Source organism: Monodon monoceros, unplaced genomic scaffold, assembly GCF_005190385.1.
Source record: "Monodon monoceros isolate NGI ecotype Baffin Bay Population unplaced genomic scaffold, NGI_Narwhal_1 Super_Scaffold_6, whole genome shotgun sequence".
NCBI classification, from domain to species: domain Eukaryota; kingdom Metazoa; phylum Chordata; class Mammalia; order Artiodactyla; family Monodontidae; genus Monodon; species Monodon monoceros.
In genome coordinates, this window is record NW_021703783.1 from 2,275,254 (window position 1) to 2,296,397 (window position 21,144).

General features: G+C 38.7%; 1 protein-coding gene across 15 annotated transcripts in view; it reads right to left on the reverse strand.

The window, feature by feature from the left end:
* WNK1 (WNK lysine deficient protein kinase 1) overlaps window positions 1-21,105 on the reverse strand; it is a 133,649-nt gene extending 112,544 nt beyond the window's left edge. For 7 of the 15 annotated variants that reach the window (XM_029204578.1, XM_029204576.1, XM_029204574.1 and 4 more), the window contains exon 1: window positions 20,059-21,103. In XM_029204578.1, coding sequence (XP_029060411.1) covers window positions 20,059-20,820 — 762 coding nt within the window. In that variant the 5' untranslated portion in view covers window positions 20,821-21,103. Of the gene's footprint in view, window positions 1-20,058 lie in introns of all 15 variants that reach the window. The other 8 variants (XM_029204587.1, XM_029204585.1, XM_029204584.1 and 5 more) reach the window with 3 other exon arrangements.
* Window positions 21,106-21,144: the final 39 nt, after the last annotated feature.

The following is a 21,144-nucleotide window of genomic DNA, read 5'->3' on the forward strand; positions in this document are numbered from 1 at the left end:
AACTGGAGGACCAAGATCAATACCCTCAGCCCCACAGGGAGGTGAGGAGGTAATGGAGAGACAATGACGGTAAGAACTTTGTTTCAGAAAGTTCTAGAGAAGAGCCTATTACCCAATAGTCTCGCTAACTTGGCCTTCAAAAGAACCTTCCAGGCTTAACATAAACAAGCATGTCAATGACAAGCAGTGTAGGCAGAAGACTAGAAAGGACTTTCCTGATAAGGTTCTGGATTAGATGAAGCTATCCAAGGATTGGGGGGGAGGAGGAGGTGTACAGCAGAATAACAACCGACTAAATTAGGTGAGGACACAACACAGATTAATTTTAGTAAAATAGGAATATGGTATTTCATAGATACAACCTATAAAATAAGACTCATGCCTACTATATTTATAATCAAAAATATAATAACCCTGGGGGTAAACTATGCTGTTTCCACATAAGGAACTATCATACAGCTGTTAAAAATATTTATACTAATTCTTATGTTACAATGAATTACAAAATTATCATAGCGTAAAATTAGTGGGCCAAACATTCTAATTGATTTTGTTATTGAGCATTTAAAAGAAATAATACATAAATAGGAATTCAAGTGTTGTACATACTAACTTAAGATCAAAATGCCAGTTCTGAAACTGATGTCACAACTGCATGTGCAGTAGTACTAAGTAACAAAAACAATTATAATAGTGCACAAATGACACCTTTTTAAAATCTAAATATATATGATCACATACACACACACCTATGATTCCAGTAGAACGTGAGTTCCATGAGGGCAGGGTTTTTCCTCTATTTGCCAACTAAGTACCTGGCACATAGGAGTTCAATAAATATTTGCTGAATAAGTATAAAACCCACCTTGAGGGGTAGGGAGAAACAAAAGGAAAATATTCCAAAATGATACACCAGCATTGTCTTTTAGTGATGGAAATTTAGAGGGGTCGTTTTGGTTTCTATTTTTCCCTGTCCTCTAAGATGTCTCTGCGTCTACATACCTTCTATAATGGAAAAAAACAATTAGGAAGCAGTCCACTTTAAATGCATTAAGAATTTCCTATACTTTCAAAACATCTCTGTAGAGTTCTACAGCAGCTCTAGAGTACACTTAGCTGAAAATTTAAATAAAGGAAGCAGATTTAAGTTATCTGGAGTGGGTAGGAAGTAGAAAAAGCACACTAAGGCTTTTTTCCCCTTGTAGTTTAGTCAATATACAAAACTAAACTTCCTCAAAGAACTTTTAATGTACCATTATCAAAGCCCCTAATACTCAACTTTTATAAACTTTTCAACCACAGTAACTGTTCTAGAAGCAAACTACTGATTTAAAATATTCTGACCATGCCCAAAATCATAAGAGGCAGTGAATGAACTCTCTGCTAATCTCTCAACAAAGGCTGAAAGCGAAAAAACTAATCAGCTTTGCAATATACCAACCATGACTTTTAAACTTCTGTTCAGAGTGATCAAATGCATCAATGATCAGTTTCCAAGATTTAGCTGAAAGTAAATGCTGGCATTTGTGAGCCAAACATTCTAACTGATTTTCTCTTACTGAGAACTAAAAAGAAATAATACATACTCAAGTAGGAATTCAAGTGTTGTACATACTAACTTAAGAGCAAAATGTTAGTCCTGAAACTGATGTCATAACTGCATGTGCAGTGGCAAAAAGTCAAAACCAATTATAACAGTGCACAAATACTTATTATTTTTATCTAAATACTTAGTACTTTATCTAAAATTCCAAATTTTTAACATAAGAAATGCCTTTTTCTATAAGTCAAGCAAATTATGCCACCTTAATAGCATAATCACAGCTATATTAACACACACACACCAATTATGACTATAAACAGTATTTGTTGGTTTTGATCTAAAAACCTCAAAATTTTTTTTAATTTATTTTCTGCATTTTATTTATTTTTTATACAGCAGGTTCTTACTAGTTATCTATTTTATACATATTAGTGTATATATGTCAATCCCAATCTCCCAATTCATCCCCCCTCAAACCCCATCACCACCTTCCCCCCTTGGTGTCCATGTTTGTTCTCTACATCTGTGTCTCTATTTCTGCCCTGCAAACAGGTTCGTCTGTACCATTTTTCTAGATTCCACATATATGCGTTAATATACGATATTTGTTTTTCTCTGACTTACTTCACTCTGTATGACAGTCTCTAGATGCATCCACGTCTCTACAAATGACCCAATTTCGTTCCTTTTTATGGCTGAGTAATATTCCATTGTATATATGTACCACATCTTCTTTATCCATTCATCTGTCGATGGGCATTTAGGTTGCTTCCATGACCTGGCTATTGTAAACAGTGCTTCAATGAACACTGGGGTACACGTGTCTTTTTGAATTACAGTTTTCTCTGGGTATATGCCCAGTAGTGGGATTGCTGGGTCATATGGTAATTCTATTTTTAGTTTTTTAAGGAACCTCCATACTGTTCTCCATAGTGGCTGCATCAATTTACATTCCCATCAACAGTGCAAGAGGGTTCCCTTTTCTCTGCACCCTCTCCAGCATTTGTTTGTAGATTTTCTGATGATGCTCATTCTAACTGGTGTGAGGTGATACCTCACTGTAGTTTTGATTTGCATTTCTCTAGTAATTAGTGATGCTGAGCAGCTTTTCATGTGCCTCTTGGCCATCTGTGTGTCTTCTTTGGAGAAATCTCTATTTAGGTCTTCTGCCCATTTTTTGAGTGGGTTGTTTGTTTTTTTTAATATTGAGCTGCTTGAGCTGTTTATATATTTTGGAGATTGTTACTTTGTTGATTCGTTTGCAAATATTTTCTCCCATTCTGAGGGTTGTCTTTTCTTCTTGTTTGTAGTCTCCTTTGCTTTGCAAAAGCTTTTAAGTTTCATTAAGTCCCATTTGTTTATTTTTGTTTTTCTTTCCCTTACTCTAGGAGGTGGGTCAAAAAGGATCTTGCTGTGATTTATGTCAAAGAGTGCTCTTCCTATGTTTTCCTCTAAGAGTTTTATAGTATCTGGTCTTACATTTAGGTCTCTAATCCATTTTGAGTTTATTTTTGTGTATGGTGTTAGCGAGTGTTCTAATTTCATTCTTTTACATGGAGCTGTCCAGTTTTCCCAGCACCACTTATTGAAGAGACTGTCTTTTTTCCATTGTATATCCTTGCCTCTTCTGTCACAGATTAGTTGACCATAGGTGTGTGGGTTTATCTCTGGGCTTTCTATCCTGTTCCATTGATCTATATTTCTGTTTTTGTGCCAGTACCATATTGTCTTGATTACTGTAGCTTTGTAGTATAGTCTGAAGTCAGCGAGTCTGATTCCTCCAGCTCCATTTTTTTCCCTCAAGATTGCCTTGGCTATTCGGGGTCTTTTGTCTCCATACAAACTTTAAGATTTTTTGTTCTAGTTCTGTAAAAAATGCCACTGGTAATTTGACAGGGACTGCACTGAATCTGTAGATTGCTTTGGATAGTATAGTCATCTTTACAATATTGATTCTTCGAATTCAAGAACATGGTATATTTCTCCATCTGTTTGTGTCATCATTGATTTCTTTCATCAGTGTCTTATAGTTTTCTGAGTACAGATCTTTTACCTCCTCAGGTAGGTTTATTCCTAGGTATTTTATTCTTTGTGTTGCAATGGTGAATGGGATTGTTTCCTTAATTTCTCTTTCTGATCTTTCGTTGTTAGTGTATAGGAATGCAAGAGATTTCTGTGCATTAATTTTGTATCCTACAACTTTACCAAATCCATTGATTAGCTCTAGTAGTTTTCTGGTGGCATCTTTAGGATTCTCTATGTATAGTATCATGTCATCTGCAAACAGTGACAGTTTTACTTCTTCTTTTCCAATTCGTATTCCTTTTCTTTCTTTTTCTTCTCTGATCGCTGTGGCTAGGACTTCCAAATCTATGTTGAATAATAGTGGCAAGAGTGGACATCCTTGTCTTGTTCCTGATCTTAGAGGAAATGCTTTCAGTTTTTCACCATTGAGAATGATGTTTGCTATGGGTTTGTCATATATGGCCTTTATTATGTTGAGGTAGGCTCCCTCTATGCTCACTTTCTGAGGAGTTTTTTATCATAAATCAGTGTTGAATTTTGCCAAAAGCTTTTTCTGCATTTACTGAGATGATCATATGGTTTTTCTTCTTCAATTTGTTAATATGGTATATCACATTGATTGACTTGCATATATTGAAGAATCCTTGCATCCCCAAGATAAATCCCATTTGTTCATGGTGTATGATCCTTTTAATGTGTTGTTGGATTCTGTAAAAACCTCAAATTTTTAAATGGGAAAATGTTTTTGCTATGCAGTAAAACAGGCAAACTGTACCACCATACAGTATAATCACAGCCATAAAAAGAAAAACACACAGAAATTATGTTAACAATGCTTATCTCTAGATGAAGAGATACATTCCAGGTAATTTTTATTTCCTTTTTCCCTCTAATTTACTAATTTTTATAATGAGAATGTGTTACTTTTATAAAATTTTCTTATAAATATTTTTGTGTGTGATTATAAAAACTATGGTAGAAATAAATGAAGCTTATAATTCACATAATTGAGTCAAAATCAAATTAACATGTAGCTCTAAAAAATGACTATCAAAAGGGCTTCCCTGGTGGTGCAGTGGTTGAGAGTCTGCCTGCCGATGCGGGGGACACGGGTTTGTGCCCCGGTCCGGGAAGATCCCACATGCCGCGGAGCGGCTGGGCCCGTGCGCCATGGCCGCTGAGCCTGCGCGTCCGGAGCCTGTGCTCCGCAACGGGAGAGGCCACAACAGTAAGAGGCCCGCGTACCGCAAAAAAAGAAAAAAAAAAAAAAAAAAAAAAAAAAGACTATTAAAAGGTCCTTATACAAAAGGAAAATAGGTTCCTGGGGCCATTAAATTACCATATAAGAGTTTGAAAAGCATTGTCTTGGCATCTCAAATATTTTACAACTTTATTAAAGCAGTTAGCTACATTTTCAGTAATCTTTTCATCCTTATTTATTGTACAGGAACAGCTAGTCAAAAAATTAACTATTTTGGGAAAATAACGCAAATAAGTTGTTGACCTATAAATAATGTCTCTTTTTAGGAGCAAAAGACACCAAAAATCAATGAAAACTATTTCTCGACATCATGAAAACAGGAATATGGGCACTAAATTGGTCAACCAGGTTAAGGAGCCACAGTGGCCAGTAATGATCAAAGAATATAAATAAAGCAACAAGTTTACACGTTCGATATACATCCAAACATGCAGTAGCAGTTTATTTGAAATAGACAAAAGTGTTTACAAGTATTTCAAGATATTTGTCAAAAAAGACTTCTAACATTCTCTTGGCAACAACTAAAGTACCCAAAGAATAAGACCATAAGAAATATTTCTGATACAGACATGCTGGAAAACAACAAAAGATAAAATTTTAAAGAACTGGATGCCAATTTTCATAATAATCAGGTATTAAAAGCACCACAAACCAAAAAGAAAAGACTTAAAAAACCCAAATTTCAGTACTTCCCTGGTGGTCCAGTGGGTGAGACTCCAGGCTCCCAATGCAGGGGGCCTGGGTCCAATCCCTGGTCAGGGAACTAGATCCCGCATGCATGCCACAACTAAGACCCAGGGCAGCCTAAATAAATAAAGAAAGAAAGAAAAAGAACAAAACACCAAATTTCTATGTTCAGCAACAGCAAAAGAATTATGGTTTGCAAAGGGTGCTAATGAAATAAACTACAAAAAGGAAGGTGTTAAGATATTTTTTAAAAGGAAGTAGTAAACTTAATTTACTGCAGCATCAGCTCTCTTACAACATTTTATTTTAACAGAATAGTCTAGGTCAGTGGTGGCCAAAAGAAACATAATGTGAACCACACATGCAATTTTAAATTTTCAGGCAGCCACGTTAAATAAAGTAAAAAGAAACAGATGAAATTAATAATATATTTATTTACCCAATACATCCAAACGTTATCATTTTAACATGTAATCAATTTTTTAATTGGAATATTTTAACTTTAAAAAAATACTAAAATCCAATGTGTCTTTTTTATACACAGTGTGTCTTAATCTGGATGCTAAATTTTCATCAGAAAAAACTTAGAAAACACTAATTATGAATAACTTTGATACTAAGATTCATAGACGTTATCTCTATTTACAGCAAATTCATGGCAGTTCATGTCACCTGTTTTCTTGTAAGGCTTTAAAAAAAAAAAAAAAAGCTGCATCATATCCCCAAAAGCAGCAGCAGAGAGAATGTAAAAGGACAGAAAGTAAATTAATTTTAAAAGAGTAATGCTGCCAAGATGTAGAGAACAAATGTATGAACACCAAGGGGGGAAAGTGGTGGGGGTGGGATGAACTGGGAGATTGGGATTGACATATATACACAAATATGTATAAAATAGATGACTAATAAGAACCTGCTGTATAAAAAATAATTTAATAAAATTCAAAAAAAAAAAAGACTACTGCCGCCAGAGAAGATGTTAGAGGCAGAAGGGATGGTAGCCCCACTGCAGTGAGAAGGGTGCCTGAGGGACACCAGCCCAGAGGAGCTAAGAGAATGGCTACTCTGAACTGTTTGTACTCTCAACACCCTGACACCAATGGCATGGTGTTTTTCATGCCACCAACAAATTTTTCAGCTCTCTGGTCCCCAACTGGGTGTCCTACGGATTCAATTCATTTCTGACACTAACCACCTGGAGTAAGCATGGACTCCGCAGATTAAGGGCTCAGTCCTACAACAGTGTCTCCACTTTAGATGCTTGCAAGTCCCAGGTTGCCACCTATACTTCTGACCAACAAACAATAAATCCGGGGTTTCCATGACCCCCTCCTCAGGTTTGACAACTTGCCAGAGTGGCTCAAAGAACTCAGGAACAGCCAAATGGAAGAGATGCATAGGGCAAGGTATAGGAGGAGGAGGGCCACAGAGCTTCCATGCCCTCCCTCTCTGATGTACCCCCTCCTAGCACCTTGAAGTGTTCATGAACCCAGAAGCTCTCTAAACCCTGTTGATTAGGGGGTTTTATGGAGGTTTTACTACATATGCTTGGTTGAGTAAACCACTGGCCATCAGTGAGCAGCTCAATCTCCAGCTCCTCTTCCCCTCCTCCCACAGAGGTGGAGGTGGGAATAATGCTGAAAGCTCCAACCCTCTAATCATGGCAGGGTCTTTCTGGTGACCAGCCCCTACCCTGAAGCCATCTAAGGGCCAGCCAGTCAAGAGTCACCTCATTAGAGCAAAAGATACTCCCATCCCTCTGGAACTTCCAAGGCATTTAGGAGCTCTGCCAGGAATCAGGGGTAAAAATCACATAAATTATTTCTAGACTATGCCAATTCATACATACATTTAGGATAATGAGAAGCAAGTCTGTCACTCTCAGAGAAGTTGGGTGTACATATATGGAAAAGGGGAAAGCTAGAATGAACTCTGTGTTGAATGAGCATTAGCGATATCAACGTGAACTCATGGTTTTCAATAGATATAGATGTATACACACACACACAGAGGCAAAAACACATGCATACACATAAATATTTCCTAACTCTTCACTAGAAGAGTCTGGAAACAGTGATGCCCCAGGAGCCTTGTGCACACTTGACCCCCAGATCTCATTTTCTGAATTCTGTTCTACCATAAAAGGAACCAGGCTCCTTGGAGAAATGGCTGGTCCACTGCTGGGATGCAGAAAGAGGAAGAAGAACCTGGAATATCTTGTACAAAAAGTAACATTATTATCAAAAAATGATAAGATCATGTTAATTAAAAGAACACAGGAAGCAGCTTCTGGCCAGATGTGGGACAACTGCTATGTTTGAAAGTATTTCACAGTAAAAAGTTTTTAAAAGTATTACTATATCTGTCCATCATGTGAAGAGGGAAAAAATTATATTGTGTAACATTTAGTTAAGTACTGGTTGTTAAAGAAGTCATCTTTAGTCACTGTAGAGGGTAAGGATGATAGATGTTTAAAATACTAAACTAATAAGGTATTCAAACCAAGTGAATACTCAGTAAGATCTATGAAAGCCTGTAAGGGTGGTATTATTGGGAAGTATGGCAGTTTCACTTCTGTCCTTATAAGAGGAATGGAAAACAGTCAAGATTCTCAGCACAGAAATCAAAGCTATGCTTTAGCCATAAGATGCTCACCAGCAACATATCACTAACCCTCCCCCCCTCTCCACTTATGTCCAAGAGAAAAAAAAAATCTGTAGAGACATAAGAAACTACTGGTACAAATGCAACACAGTTTGTTCACGAAAAGTAAAATCTAAACTAGCACCTCTATGTAGTAGAGTGCTTGGTTAGGCAGAACCAATATTTAAATTGAGTCTAATGTTTAAAATTTTCTGGTGGTTTTTTTTTTTTTTTTTTTTTTTTGTCCAGGCAAAAAAGAGCAATGTACCTTGGAGTCATCATCATTTTTCTGAAAGAACCACTTGAGTGGACCTTCTCAGTTGGTAACTGAAGCAAATTCTCTGGACCAAGAGAAAGGGTGCACAGCAGACTCTATTCTGACTTGATATAAGCTATCTCTATGAGTAATATTAAATAGTCCTGAAATAAGATAAAGTGTGTAGAAAGTATGCAAAAAAAAGGCCAGAAAGTGTTCTGGTAAGCAACTAAGACTCCAAGGTGTTCCCTTTTAAGTGTACTGTTATTAGAAATTCTCCGATTCACTTAAATGGCCCTGAATGAGGTCCACTGGCAGCAAAGTTTCCCCCATGTTATACATACACAATGACGCAACTTACCTTGAAATAAAGGAGAATGAAAATCTAACCCTATGCCTGGGGATGAAAGAGGGAGGGGTGATTTGCACAGTGTGTAGCTGAAGCTGAAAACCCTTAGAGGCCCAGCTACTCTAACCACAACAGTAATATTCTGTAAATCTGTCATATTTTGAGGTGACAACTTGTGTGCCCCAAGTATGGTTACCCCTGGTGTAATGGTATAGGATTGTCTGACTTCAAAGAACCATTTTAGCCTAAAGAATATCCAGGAATCCAGGCCTATGGGTTGATATGCTTATTATTCTGTGCTGGTGGGTAGGTATATAAGCAAATACCACTAATGCACTTTAAGAGTATTACCAAACTTACTACAATACAAAGTCTTGTTACTTGGAGAAGAAAACTTAACTTACCAGGAAATCTTACTGGAGATGAGGTAACATCTTATTTCCATAACAATGCTGAATAAATTAAACATTCCAGAGGATTTCAAAACATAATTATGTAATTTATACAAGATTTCTATTTGGAGTTCATAGAAACAAGAGAGGCAAATACTTCCCAATAGTATATATAAAATGTCAAAGTAAACAGTGAAGAGAAGGAAAAAGAAGAGGTAAGATTAAAAAAAAAAAAATCAGGGAAAAAAGTCAATTCATACTGTCAGTATCAAGAACTAAAGCTACAAACTATAACCTCAGTCTCCAAAGTAAATAAAACTAAGTCCTATGGAAATTATATAATAGCAATTAACATGTTGATCTATTCATTGTAGATCCAATATCCTTAAGTCTGCTTTCCTGGTGAGTAAAAGGTAGCACTGATACAATTTTAGGAATTTGTAAGTCCAATTAATTATTACTAACAATGTAAAACTTGAATATGAACAATCTGTATATACAGAAGTCATCTAAAGACCACTGACCAAAATCCCGCTAACACTACAACCATTCAATTTGTCTCTATTAGGTAGAAATTTGATACACATAGAACACTAGAAATAATATTCCTTCTCCTTAAAGATTTAAGTCTGAACAGAACGTTCTAGGGACCTCCCTGGTGGTCCGGTGGTTAAGATTTCACGCTTCCACTGCAGGGGGCGCGGGTTCCATCTCTGGTCAGGGAACTAGGGTCCCGCATGTTGAGTGGCCAAATAAATAAAACTAATAAAAATAAATAAACAGAACATTCTATATCCAATGTAAATAACCAATGTAAATAACATCTAAAAAACCTTGGACACACCAAGAAGTTAATAAAACAAACACGCCATCTCCCTCCTTATAGCATCTATATATGTACACTAGCTAAAAGGCCACTGAAGTGGAGAGTTATTTCATGAACTCAAAGTATAAAAGGCACATGTTGCTCAACAACAAATTATAATTGCTAAACAGAGCAAAAGGACTTAGAATTCCACTAGAACTCAAACTTCTTCCTGGTTTAACTGAAGTATTTTGCAGTGGAAAAAACAAGGACTCAGATAGGCCCTGGGACCTTAAACAAGTTATTAAACCTGAGTTCGCTTCCCCAAATATAAAAGTAAGAACGTATCTGCCTTGTACTGTTGTTGTGAAAATAACAAAAAATATGATATGGGCATAGAACTGTGCCTGTCACAAGAAAAAAAAAGTCCTATTAGGTAAGTAAGTATTAGTAATTATTAATACTTTTCAGATTAATTAGCAAGGAACACTCTTCAAAAAGACAAGGGCTAGGGCTTCCCTGGTGGCGCAGTGGTTAAGAATCGGGTTCAAGCCCTGATCCAGGAAGATCCCACATGCCGTGGAGCAACTAAGCCTGTGTGCCACAACTACTGAGCCTGCGTTCTAGAGCCCGCGAGCCACAACTACTGAAGCCCACGAGCCACAACTGCTGAAGCCCGCACGCCTAGAGCCTGTGCTCCGTAACAAGAGAAGCCACTGCAATGAGAAGCCCGCGCACCGCAACGAAGAGTAGTCCCCACTCGCCTCAACTAGAGAAAGCCTGCGCACAGCAATGAAGACCCAACGCAGCCAAAAATAATAAATAAATAAAATAAACAAATTTAAAAAAAAAAAGACAAGGGCTGAAGAAAGTATATGCAGTTTTTAGGCTTTTTGTTGTTAAAAAAAAAAAAAAAAAAAGTCCACTTTGACCACATCCTAGAAACAGCATAATAATTAAGAATCTTTCTCATAATGGAGATCTGTTTCCTCAAGTGACACACAAAGACGGTCATTTTAGATGCTCCCCTAATAAAGTATGTATCACTGGACTAATACGCAAAGGTAGCATTAATGCCAGGAGAGAAACAAACTGTTTAAGAATCAGCACATCACTCCCAACGACTGAGTATTCTGGAAACTAGTTGATAAATGGCATATGAAGTATGAAAACTCTTTAGACTGAATTTAACCATTCATAAAGAATAACCAAAACTAAAACAGTAACTGGCTTAGAATAGACACTTACGATAGATACTGAAGCAGAGAAAGCAGACAAAATATTATATTTCAATGCTTCAACTTTTTAGACCTTTCCTTGATCATCTATCTATCCACGTCATCCTTGATCACGCCTTCTACTTACCCAATCTTTCTTGCCCCGTATTTGTTCAAACTTGTCTAAAGAAATGGCCTACTAGTTTTGTCTCTACTTCTTAACCTCCCTCCGCCATTCTTTAAACCCACTGCAAAGTTTCCACTCTTCTGAAACTGTTAAGATCACCAAATATCTGGAGCAAATGTGACATAATGTTAATTTTTGTTAATTCTGCGTGTATATGTGAGTTTGTGATAACATCCTTTGTATATCTTTTCCAAAAAAGGAAGTACTATTTTACTATTAATAGAGAATACATTTTTAAAAAATATTTAACACTTCAGTTATAAAAGCACCACCACATTGTATGTTCTTTGTGGTGTGAATTATATCTCAATAAAGCTATTTCTTTTTTAAAGCACAACTTAACACACGATCTAGATACAGCACATTCCAACAGAACCTTCTGCCATGATGGAAATGTTCTATATGTGCCATCCAGTATGGTAGCCACACATGGCTTCTGACCACTTGAAATGTGGCCAGTACAACTGAAGGATTAAGTTTAAATTTTTATTTCATTTTAATTAATTTAAATTTAAATAGCCACCTAAGGCTTTATAGATAGAGAACTTTATTGACAGTGACCAGCCCAGAAATCTAGGATATTAGCAGAGACTTATACATCTACTTATGCGCTCCTCCCTTATGCAACCTCCCCTCTCGTGTAGATAATCTTGAATGTTGTTGGTTAATGACTTAATAGCCAAATGCAATAAACAACTTCAACTGCCTAAACTAATCTCTACACTTTTTTTCTATGCCTTCTAACATCCATTATCCACAACTACTACTATGCCAATTGGACTTCTCTGCTATATTCCCTCCTGGAATTTTATTCCCTTGATATTACCATTCTCCTAGTGTTCTACTTAGCCTAACCCCTGGGCTCCTTTTTCCTTTGCCCATCCATCAATTATTCCTATTTTGCCCTAGGCCCATTATTCTCCCCTGTCTCTTCCTCTACTTCTCTCTTCATATATATCCTCTCCTTAGATGATTCCATTTACTTCCATTATTTCAGCTATGACTAATATAAACAGCCTCTATTTCTACCTCAGACCCATTATTTGAGCTTCATGAATGTATCCAACAGCCTGGCTGAACTTCCTGGAGGTGTCACAAGTATCTCAAAGTCAACATGTCAAACTGAATACATCTTCATACCCCTTCCCCTCTCAAAAAAACAAAACTCCTTTCTTATTCCCTCCCTCAGTTGACAGAACCATCACTATCCCCCACCCACCCTCTTACCCATGCTTCATTTTTCCTCCAAACTCCACTTAATCACTAAACTCTGCATATTTTATCTACTAAATATTTAAAGATTCCACTCCTCTATTACTGTCCTAGTTCAGGCCCTAGAAATCTCATACCCACACATAAAACTAAACTCTACACATCCCTCGTACTCCTTAAATCCATTCTCCACAATTACTACTACGCAAATCTGCCAATTAACTTCTCTGCTTAAAATTCTCTCCACCACCTACAGTTGAGCATTTGTGTGGGAGGGGTGTGAGGACAGTTGGAAGAGCGTGTAAATATGATAATGTCTAGGAACTCTTCAGCATGTTAAAGAGATGATATGCTGTATTTCCCAAACTTACCTTAATCCACAATGATCTACCAGTCCAAGTAAAAAGGATATCCACAAAGAGATGAATACAGTCATCCCTCAGTGTCCACCAGGGACTAGTTCCAGGGACGCTCTCCAACCCCCACCCCATGGATACCAAAATCCACGGACGCTCAAGTCCCTTCTATAAAACAGTGCTGTGTTTGCATATAACTTATACACATCCTCCTGTATACTTTAAATCATCTCTAGATTATTTATAATACCTAACACAATGTGAATGCTAATATAAATAGTTGTAAACACGATGTAAGTGCTATGAACACAGTTGCTACAAGTGCAGCAAATTCAACTTTTGCTTTTTGGAACTTTCTGGCATTTCTTTCTCCTGAATATTTTCTATCTACAGTTGGTTGAACCTGTGGATGCGGAACCTGCAGATATGGAGGGCGACTGCATATCATGTTATTTAGCTCAAAACTTTTAGCCATGAAGATGATCCTATCATTATCCCAAACAACCTGTTTACTTCTATCGACTAATAGAGGAAATGTGTACATCAATAATTATTTGATTCACTAATTCGCTTCACCTCTGTTTGGTTTATATATTAGTGTTTGATTAACACAAGACCATTCACCATGTACATAATGACCAAAACACAGATCATCTGTCACTGAGAAGCTGAACCCTGCCTGCACAAAAGGCATCTACAGAAACAGTGGTTTTACTTAACTAACCCGAATATGACGATTATACCAAGTAGATTTCCAAACACTTTCTTAAATTATTCTTAAACTCTTACGTTTCTTAAGATTTCTTAAATTCCAGGGAAAATTGTATTTGCTTGTGGTGACAAACAGCTTATCTGATGATTCTTTTCTAAAAATCATTAAGCACATTAATGTAGCACAGCACATTTAATATGTCAATCTTGTAATGCCAAGACTCAAGTCACAACATCAAAAAATATTTATGAACGCCCACCTGAAAAGTCTAAATTAATACAAATTAAGGTGGATATTATACAATCAATTAAGTCAACCACAAAACCAAGCAAATACTAAAGTTTCTCCTCTTCTGCAGAACATATCAATAACCAATCTTTTTAAAGCCACACACAAAATTAAGCCTGCCACCTGTCAAAAGCATAGTCCTCTTCCAAATAAAAACACTCTTAAGAAAAGCTTCTGGCAATTTCTCTTCAGTCTGAAAAACTACTCCCCTCCTTAAGATATAATAAAATCCCTAAACTGACAGAACAAAAAGCTCCTAAAACCCAACTTTAACTAAGAAGTTTAAAATAATTAATTTGTAACAAGTGATAACTTAGAGCCTTCAAAATGGATTTTTTTTAAAAGAATCATCGTTTACATTTTTCAAAGTACCTTCACATAGTATTTCAGTTGCTTCTCAACAATCCTGTGAAGTAAGACATGTTACTAATAAATCAGTGTTACAGATTAAGTTCCTTACTCAGGGTCAGGTAATTGGGCAACAAAGTTTTCTGCCTTTGAGTCGGTTTCCGTTATACAGTGTTGTATTATACCAGAGTCAATCTCCAAATACAAGATTAGAAAATCTGCTGTGGACCAATGAAAGGCAAGGAATATGGATGAAACAACCCCGAGATCTACAACTACTTCTAATAACAGAAAAAACTTAATATTTATCAAAGTATATTGAGCATCTATCGATACTTACATCTTCAAAAAGCCCAAAGACTAGTGGAGTAGACAAAGAATGTACATGATTTTTAATCAATGTGAAGAAAACTATAAGAATGATCCCAAGAGGAAAGATCCTAGTAAATTCAGGAAACTAGTAATTCAGAAAGGCTGCCATTTGGGAAGGTGACAGGTCATGAAATTAGAAAGTTAGGCAGAGGACAGCTAAAGCTAAGGAATTTGAAAACACTGATGACACCATGTTCAACTCCAACATTTCTCCGATAAGTATGGTAGCCAAAGTAAGAGTTCTGCTACATTTTTCAAGCATAAATGTAAACAAATCAAAATTTTCATCAGTACCCTCAAAGATAGCCTAAAAAAGATGCTGCATCATCACAGTTAATATTTATGTGCCAGCCTAAATGTTTTTTATATATACTAATTCACTTAATCATCACAACAACTGTGTAAAATAAGTGCTCTTATTACATTCCATTTTACAGATAAGAAACTAGCACAGAAGTTTACCCAAGGTTACACAATCATTAGCTGAACCAGGATCTGAATTGAAAGGCATTTTAAGTTCTTAATCACTGTGTTATACTGCAGAAAAATAGTGCCTTCTCCAAATTCAGGTCATGCTAAGTCTCACCTATTCCTGCACACTTGACTGACTTATTTTAAACACAGGACCAAGCAAAATGCAAGATGCTAACAATAAGTACATATAAAGAACTGGTACAGCAAAATCTGATAACTAATTATAGTGAATTTTTCCCTAGTATATGAACATTTTCAGAAATTTTAATTTAAACATAACCACTCTTGCTGTTTTTACAGCTTTATCTAAAAAATTTAGAAGTTACCAGAAAACACAAATAACAGGTTTAAGATGATTTCTGAAAATGAGAGCCCCGTTTTAGATGAACGTTTCCACAGGGATTAATAACTAGGATGACTTTCAAATGACCAGGATCTTGCACTAGCATCCAAATGTCAGAATGAACTGAGTCACCAGGCAACAAAAGATTCCCAATTTGTTTTACACAAAAACAATCTCTTGGGCATCCCTGGTGGCGCAGTGGTAAAGAATCTGCCTGCCAATGCAGGGGACTCAGGTTCAAGCCCTGGTCTGGGAAGATCCCACATGCCACAGAGCAGCTAAGCCTGTGTGCCACAACTACTGAGCCTGCACTCTAGAGCCCATGAGCCACAACTACTGAGCCAGTGCTCTAGAGCCCATGAACCACAACTACTGAGCCTGTGAGCCACAACTACTGAAGCCCACGTGCCTAGAGCCCGTGCTCTGCAACAAGAGAAGCCACCGCACCAAAACAAAGAGCAGCCCCCAATCACTGCAACCAGAGAAAGCCCATGTATAGCAATGAAAACCCAACGCAGCCATCAATCAATCAATCAATCAATCAATCTATATTTAAAAAATGGTCATCAAAAACAAATCAAAAGGGCTTCCCTGGTGGCGCAGTGGTTGAGAGTCCGCCTGCTGATGCAGGGGACACGAGTTCGTGCCCCGGTCCGGGAAGATCCCACATGCCGCGGAGCGGCTGGGCCGGTAAGCCATGGCCACTGAGCCTGCGCATCTGGAGCCTGTGATCCACAATGGGAGAGGCCACAACAGTGAGAGGCCGGCGTAACGCAAAAAAAAAAAAAAAAAAACCCAAAAGAAAATCTCTCTTTCCAAGTTCTTACACTAGAAACAACTGTGATATTAAAGGTAAATAAGAGAAAAGGAAAACATTTAAGCCCTTAAGACTTAAGAACTATATCATTAAAAAAAAAAATCAACCTAAATGTAATTCTTTTTCAATAAATCATAATAATAATTTAAAATATATGCAATAAATCTACATATATTTTAAATTAAATCTTACCTACCCAAAATTATCCTGTCCTTAATTCTATTCGGTCCTGTTTAGAAGGGACAAAGGATTACTTCGAACAAGTCACCAATCATTCTTTAATTTGCACAGCAGCTACCCTTGAGCTACCTGAATTCTGCCCATACTCCAAAAATCAGTGACTCGGAGAATTTAAAAACAAACAAGAAAAACTCCAAAGACTATTCCCTGAAATTCAGTTCCTGAAACTAAGAGTTACTGCAGGTTCCTAAAAAACAAGAAATGTGGCACAAATTTTTAAAATACAGGTAAGAAAAATCCTCAATATTCAAATGGGAAGATACAGTTCAATGAATTATTTTAAGAACTATAGCAAAGAAATGTTATGGTTTCTTAACCACAGAACCACATCCAATTTCTGCAGCACTGACAAACTTTTCATAAAACATTAATATCATATACTCATGATGAGACATGACTCTTAACTTGCGAAAAGCCAGAGAAAAATAGACTATAAGTATTTTGGAGCTTAATCAAAATTTATGATTTGACCTCTCCTTTCAGGTAGCTCTGGTAACAATCTCATCAATATATCAAGTGAACTCAGTATTTAGAAGTAGCATGGGGAGAAAACTGCTTAGAGTAGAGCAACCATTCTTGAATTTCCATGTTTTCTTCAAGCAAACTATGCTATGTTTCTTTAAAACGAAAAGCAAAGAAGAACCCTTCCTAAAAAAGCAACGTAAATTCTGCAAAGTCCATAAATAACATTTTCTGACCAAGCCAAAAGAGAAGTAAAATTAAAGCACAGCCTACCTAATAAAACCACGTAAAGAAATTTTCATCTTAAAAGATCTGTTATCTCTTCAAATCCTGTGGTATCAAAATATTACCTACATGTTATTTATTAAGAGTCAATATTTGTTTTACTAAGTAACTATGCATATTGTGACTCTAAAAATAAGCTTGATCGAAACAAATTTTACTTGTATACCACACTCACCCATTCTCCACCCCAAAAAGCCTATTTATTTCTCCATTTGAAGTGATAAAATCAACACCCAAATCAGAAGTCTGGAATTTGCCATGGTTACAGGATAGGATTTCTCCAAAAATCTGACAGTAACTTCCAGCCAAAACAGAACAGCTTCATTTGAGATTTACTAATTAACCATCTACTGTATTACAAATGCTTTAACATTTCTCAAATTATTAGAATCCCAACCAGTTTAATTTCCGTTCTTTATCAACCCAAGCAAGTCATTTACCTGCTCTATGACTTCAGGTTCTTTACTTATCAAATAAGCAGCTGGGCAAAATAACCTAAGATCTCTTCCAGTTTTAATACACAAGATTTTTAACTCGACAACTGAACACAATATTTCTCCAGTCCTCCTACAGAAAAATATGCATATTAATAAATATACATTTAGTGCAAAAAGCTTTCCTTTTTTCCCAGTGATTTAGTAATCCCTTGGCTTGTCCTTCAGTTTAGATCCAAAGACAAAAACCCAAACATTAACCTACTGAATAGGTTATTAGGCAAAAGTTCTGGCCAAAAAATCATAAACACTGTCCAACTACTGCTATAAAGGATCCTGGGGCTAAGATAATCACATTTTAAAAACCAAAATGAAAAATTGTAGAAGTAGGGTCAAATGACATATATGGAAGGTTCCAAACCAGGGTACCAAACAAATGAACTAGGACTCATTTGGTTCTCCAGCCAAACCCTGAACTAACGTAAAAATAACATGGCGACATTATTATATGTAAGGATAGCAGATATTCTTTTGTTTAACCATGACCATGCCTAGGTAGAGAACAAAAATCTAAAAAGTCATCAGTTCTAGGAAAAACTGAGAAGCTTAGACAAAATTCTTATTCTGACATTAGACAAACTGAGGTTTTTTTTCCCCACTGTATCATTAGTTTCAGGATAATAAACTATCAGAAAATTCCAAGTGACAAAAAAGGAAAACACACACATTGCATCCATAAGATGCTCAACATTTACTTGGGTCTAGTCTTAAGAGAGTAAGGTAACTAATTAAGGAAGAAAAAAAACTGTTAAAAAGCACCTATTCAAACATGAAACTATAGAAGAATAAAATCCAGGATCAGTAGCAATAAGCACCTGAGGTACAAAAAAGAAACAGGTGTCCGCCTGTAAACCAAAAGAAATCAGACCTAAGTTTTTGAGTATGACTGACCAACCAGAATAAAGTTATAGTTTCACAATTTTTTTTAAAAAAAGGTCTGCCACCTTCCCAACTCTAAAACACTATAAAATTGAGTAGGTTTTATTTCACAGTGCCTTAGAAGTTCTATATCACTAACTATAAAACTTAAGAAATTACATTCCAAAAAAACCTGTCAGTTTTGAAGTTTACTTCCTTCCACATGTTAATTTCCCTTCACACTTGATATGGCCTTGGTCATTTGGAAGGTGACATTCAAAGGGTTAAGTGTTAACATATTAGTTCATGGATAATAGATAAATTCCTAGATCACTCAGGTACTTTCATATCCTAATTCAGCTTGGTCCATTTTCTTGGCAAGAAGAATATGGATACTGGCATTTTTCATGTATAATGTAAGTGGCTTTTTTCATTCGGTTCAACTCTGCTTCTTCCAATAACCTATGTATGTTCACTTCCAGGTGAGGACAACATTCAATCAAGCTGCTACAGGTCAAGCAACAAGTAGCCCAAACCCAGCTACTTAAACCTAGAATATCCTTGTCAACCAGGATGACACACCATGAAAATCATTTCATTTACACCATGAAAACCTCCCAGAGAGGTGAAAAAGGAAGCTTTGTGACTCCTTTGTACTCCCGGGAAAGTTTGGCTTAAAAACTTTTTACAACAAAGTTAAAACAACGATAATGACATTACGACTCTCAAAGCACATATACAATTTTACATAAGCTCCTGTACTACCCACAGTATAGTGAATGGGCTGAAGACATACTAGTTTTAATTAACAACGTCAGATCACTGCTAGCTATCATAAGGTTTATGCACCATTAGGTGAAACTGTATCAACCACTTACTATAACTTTCTAGTCCCAAATTATTTATCCAGAGAAGGAAGCCTTTCTTACAGTTTATTAAATGCCTGTGTGATCACCAACTAAAATATATCCAAAGGAAAGTCAGTCAGGAACAAGGTCGTTCTTAATCTAAAAGGACAGGCTGATCTCAGGGACGGAAACACGCATCTAACACACCAGCAGCTCATCACTGCAGACCCCCTGAGGAGCACAAGGCAAGAAGACTGTACTTTCCTAACTCAAAAACTTCCCCACTAATTCCGTTTCCTGCCAGACGAGTAAAACAATGACGAATAGGCAATGCGTTTGTATCAGGATGACTTTCATCACTCCTCCCTAGGAGCAAATCTCTTTGGCTACCAATACTAACTCTTATCCTATCCAAACACCTAGGTGCATGCCCCAAATTCTGGCTTCTCTTCCAAAAGCTGGGCTCCCCCCATTTCGGAGCAAACAATCAGAGAAAGACATGCAAAGGGCGAACTCGGCAAACTGGCCGAACCGAGCCAAATCGGGGATCCAAACCAACGAGAAATAAAGAAGTAGGTGGGGCATACCTGCAGTTCACACCAGGCGACCTCCACGGTGGTTTCGGTGTCCAGACCTTTGTAGACCGTCTTAAAGGAGCCCCTGCCGATCTCGATGTCAAACTTGAGAAAGCGGCCATCATTGGATATTCCCACGGCCTTGGTCTCCAGCTCTTCGATGTCATCCTGCTGCTGGCTCCGTTCCTCCTGGGGTTCCTTGGCGCTGCCGCCGCCGCTGCCACTTCTCGACGACGGGGGCTCCTCTTTGCTCCCCGCGTGGCCGGGCTGGGCAACCTGGCGGTCTCTGCCGGCGCTGCCCGGGGCCGAGGCGGCGGCTGGGCCCGCGGCGACCGGCTCCCCGGGGGCGGGGGCGGCGGCGGCGGCGGGCGGCTGCTGGGCCACATGGGCGGCAGCGGGGGTCAGGGTCTCCTCGCGCTGGGGCTCCGGGGGGCTCCGCTGCGGGACCACCGCGGCCGCGCTCGTCTGGGGCAGCGGGAGCGGGAGGCCGGGCAGCTCCAGCGCCGTGGCGTTGGAGTCGCAGATAACGCTGCGGCGGAAAAAGCGGTGCTCGGTGGTGGTGGTCGCGACCGCCCCCCGGCTGTCCTTGTCCATGGTGTGGCGGCGACGCCGGTACTCCTCCGTCCTGCCGGCTCCGGCGTCAGCCGACGCGGCGCCCAGTTTCTCTCCCACCGAAGAGTCCGAACTGGAGCCATTCTTGGGAGGAGGCGCCGGCGGCGAGAGAAACAGGGAGCCCGGCGCGCTACTCTGCTGGTCGGCGGCGCCGCCAGACATGGTGGGAGCGGGAGCGAGGCGGGCGGCTCGAATTCGCAGAAGTGGGCCGGCCCGGGGCGGCGAGGCTGCGGGCCGACGGCCCCTCACTCAGCACTGACTCGGCGGCCCGAGCGGGAGGCGGGGCCGCGGGGCCGGTTGCGGCGGCCGCTGCGGCTCTCGAGGCGCGCTGGTCGGGGGCGGCGGCGGGGCGGAGGCACGGGGGCTGGCGCCTCACGGCCCGCAGCCATCGTGCGGCAAGCGGCTGCCGGGCGGGCTGGAGCGGCGAGGGCGCGCGGTCATGGGGGCGGCGCGGCGGCCCGCACCGAGTCCAGACGGAGGCGGCCC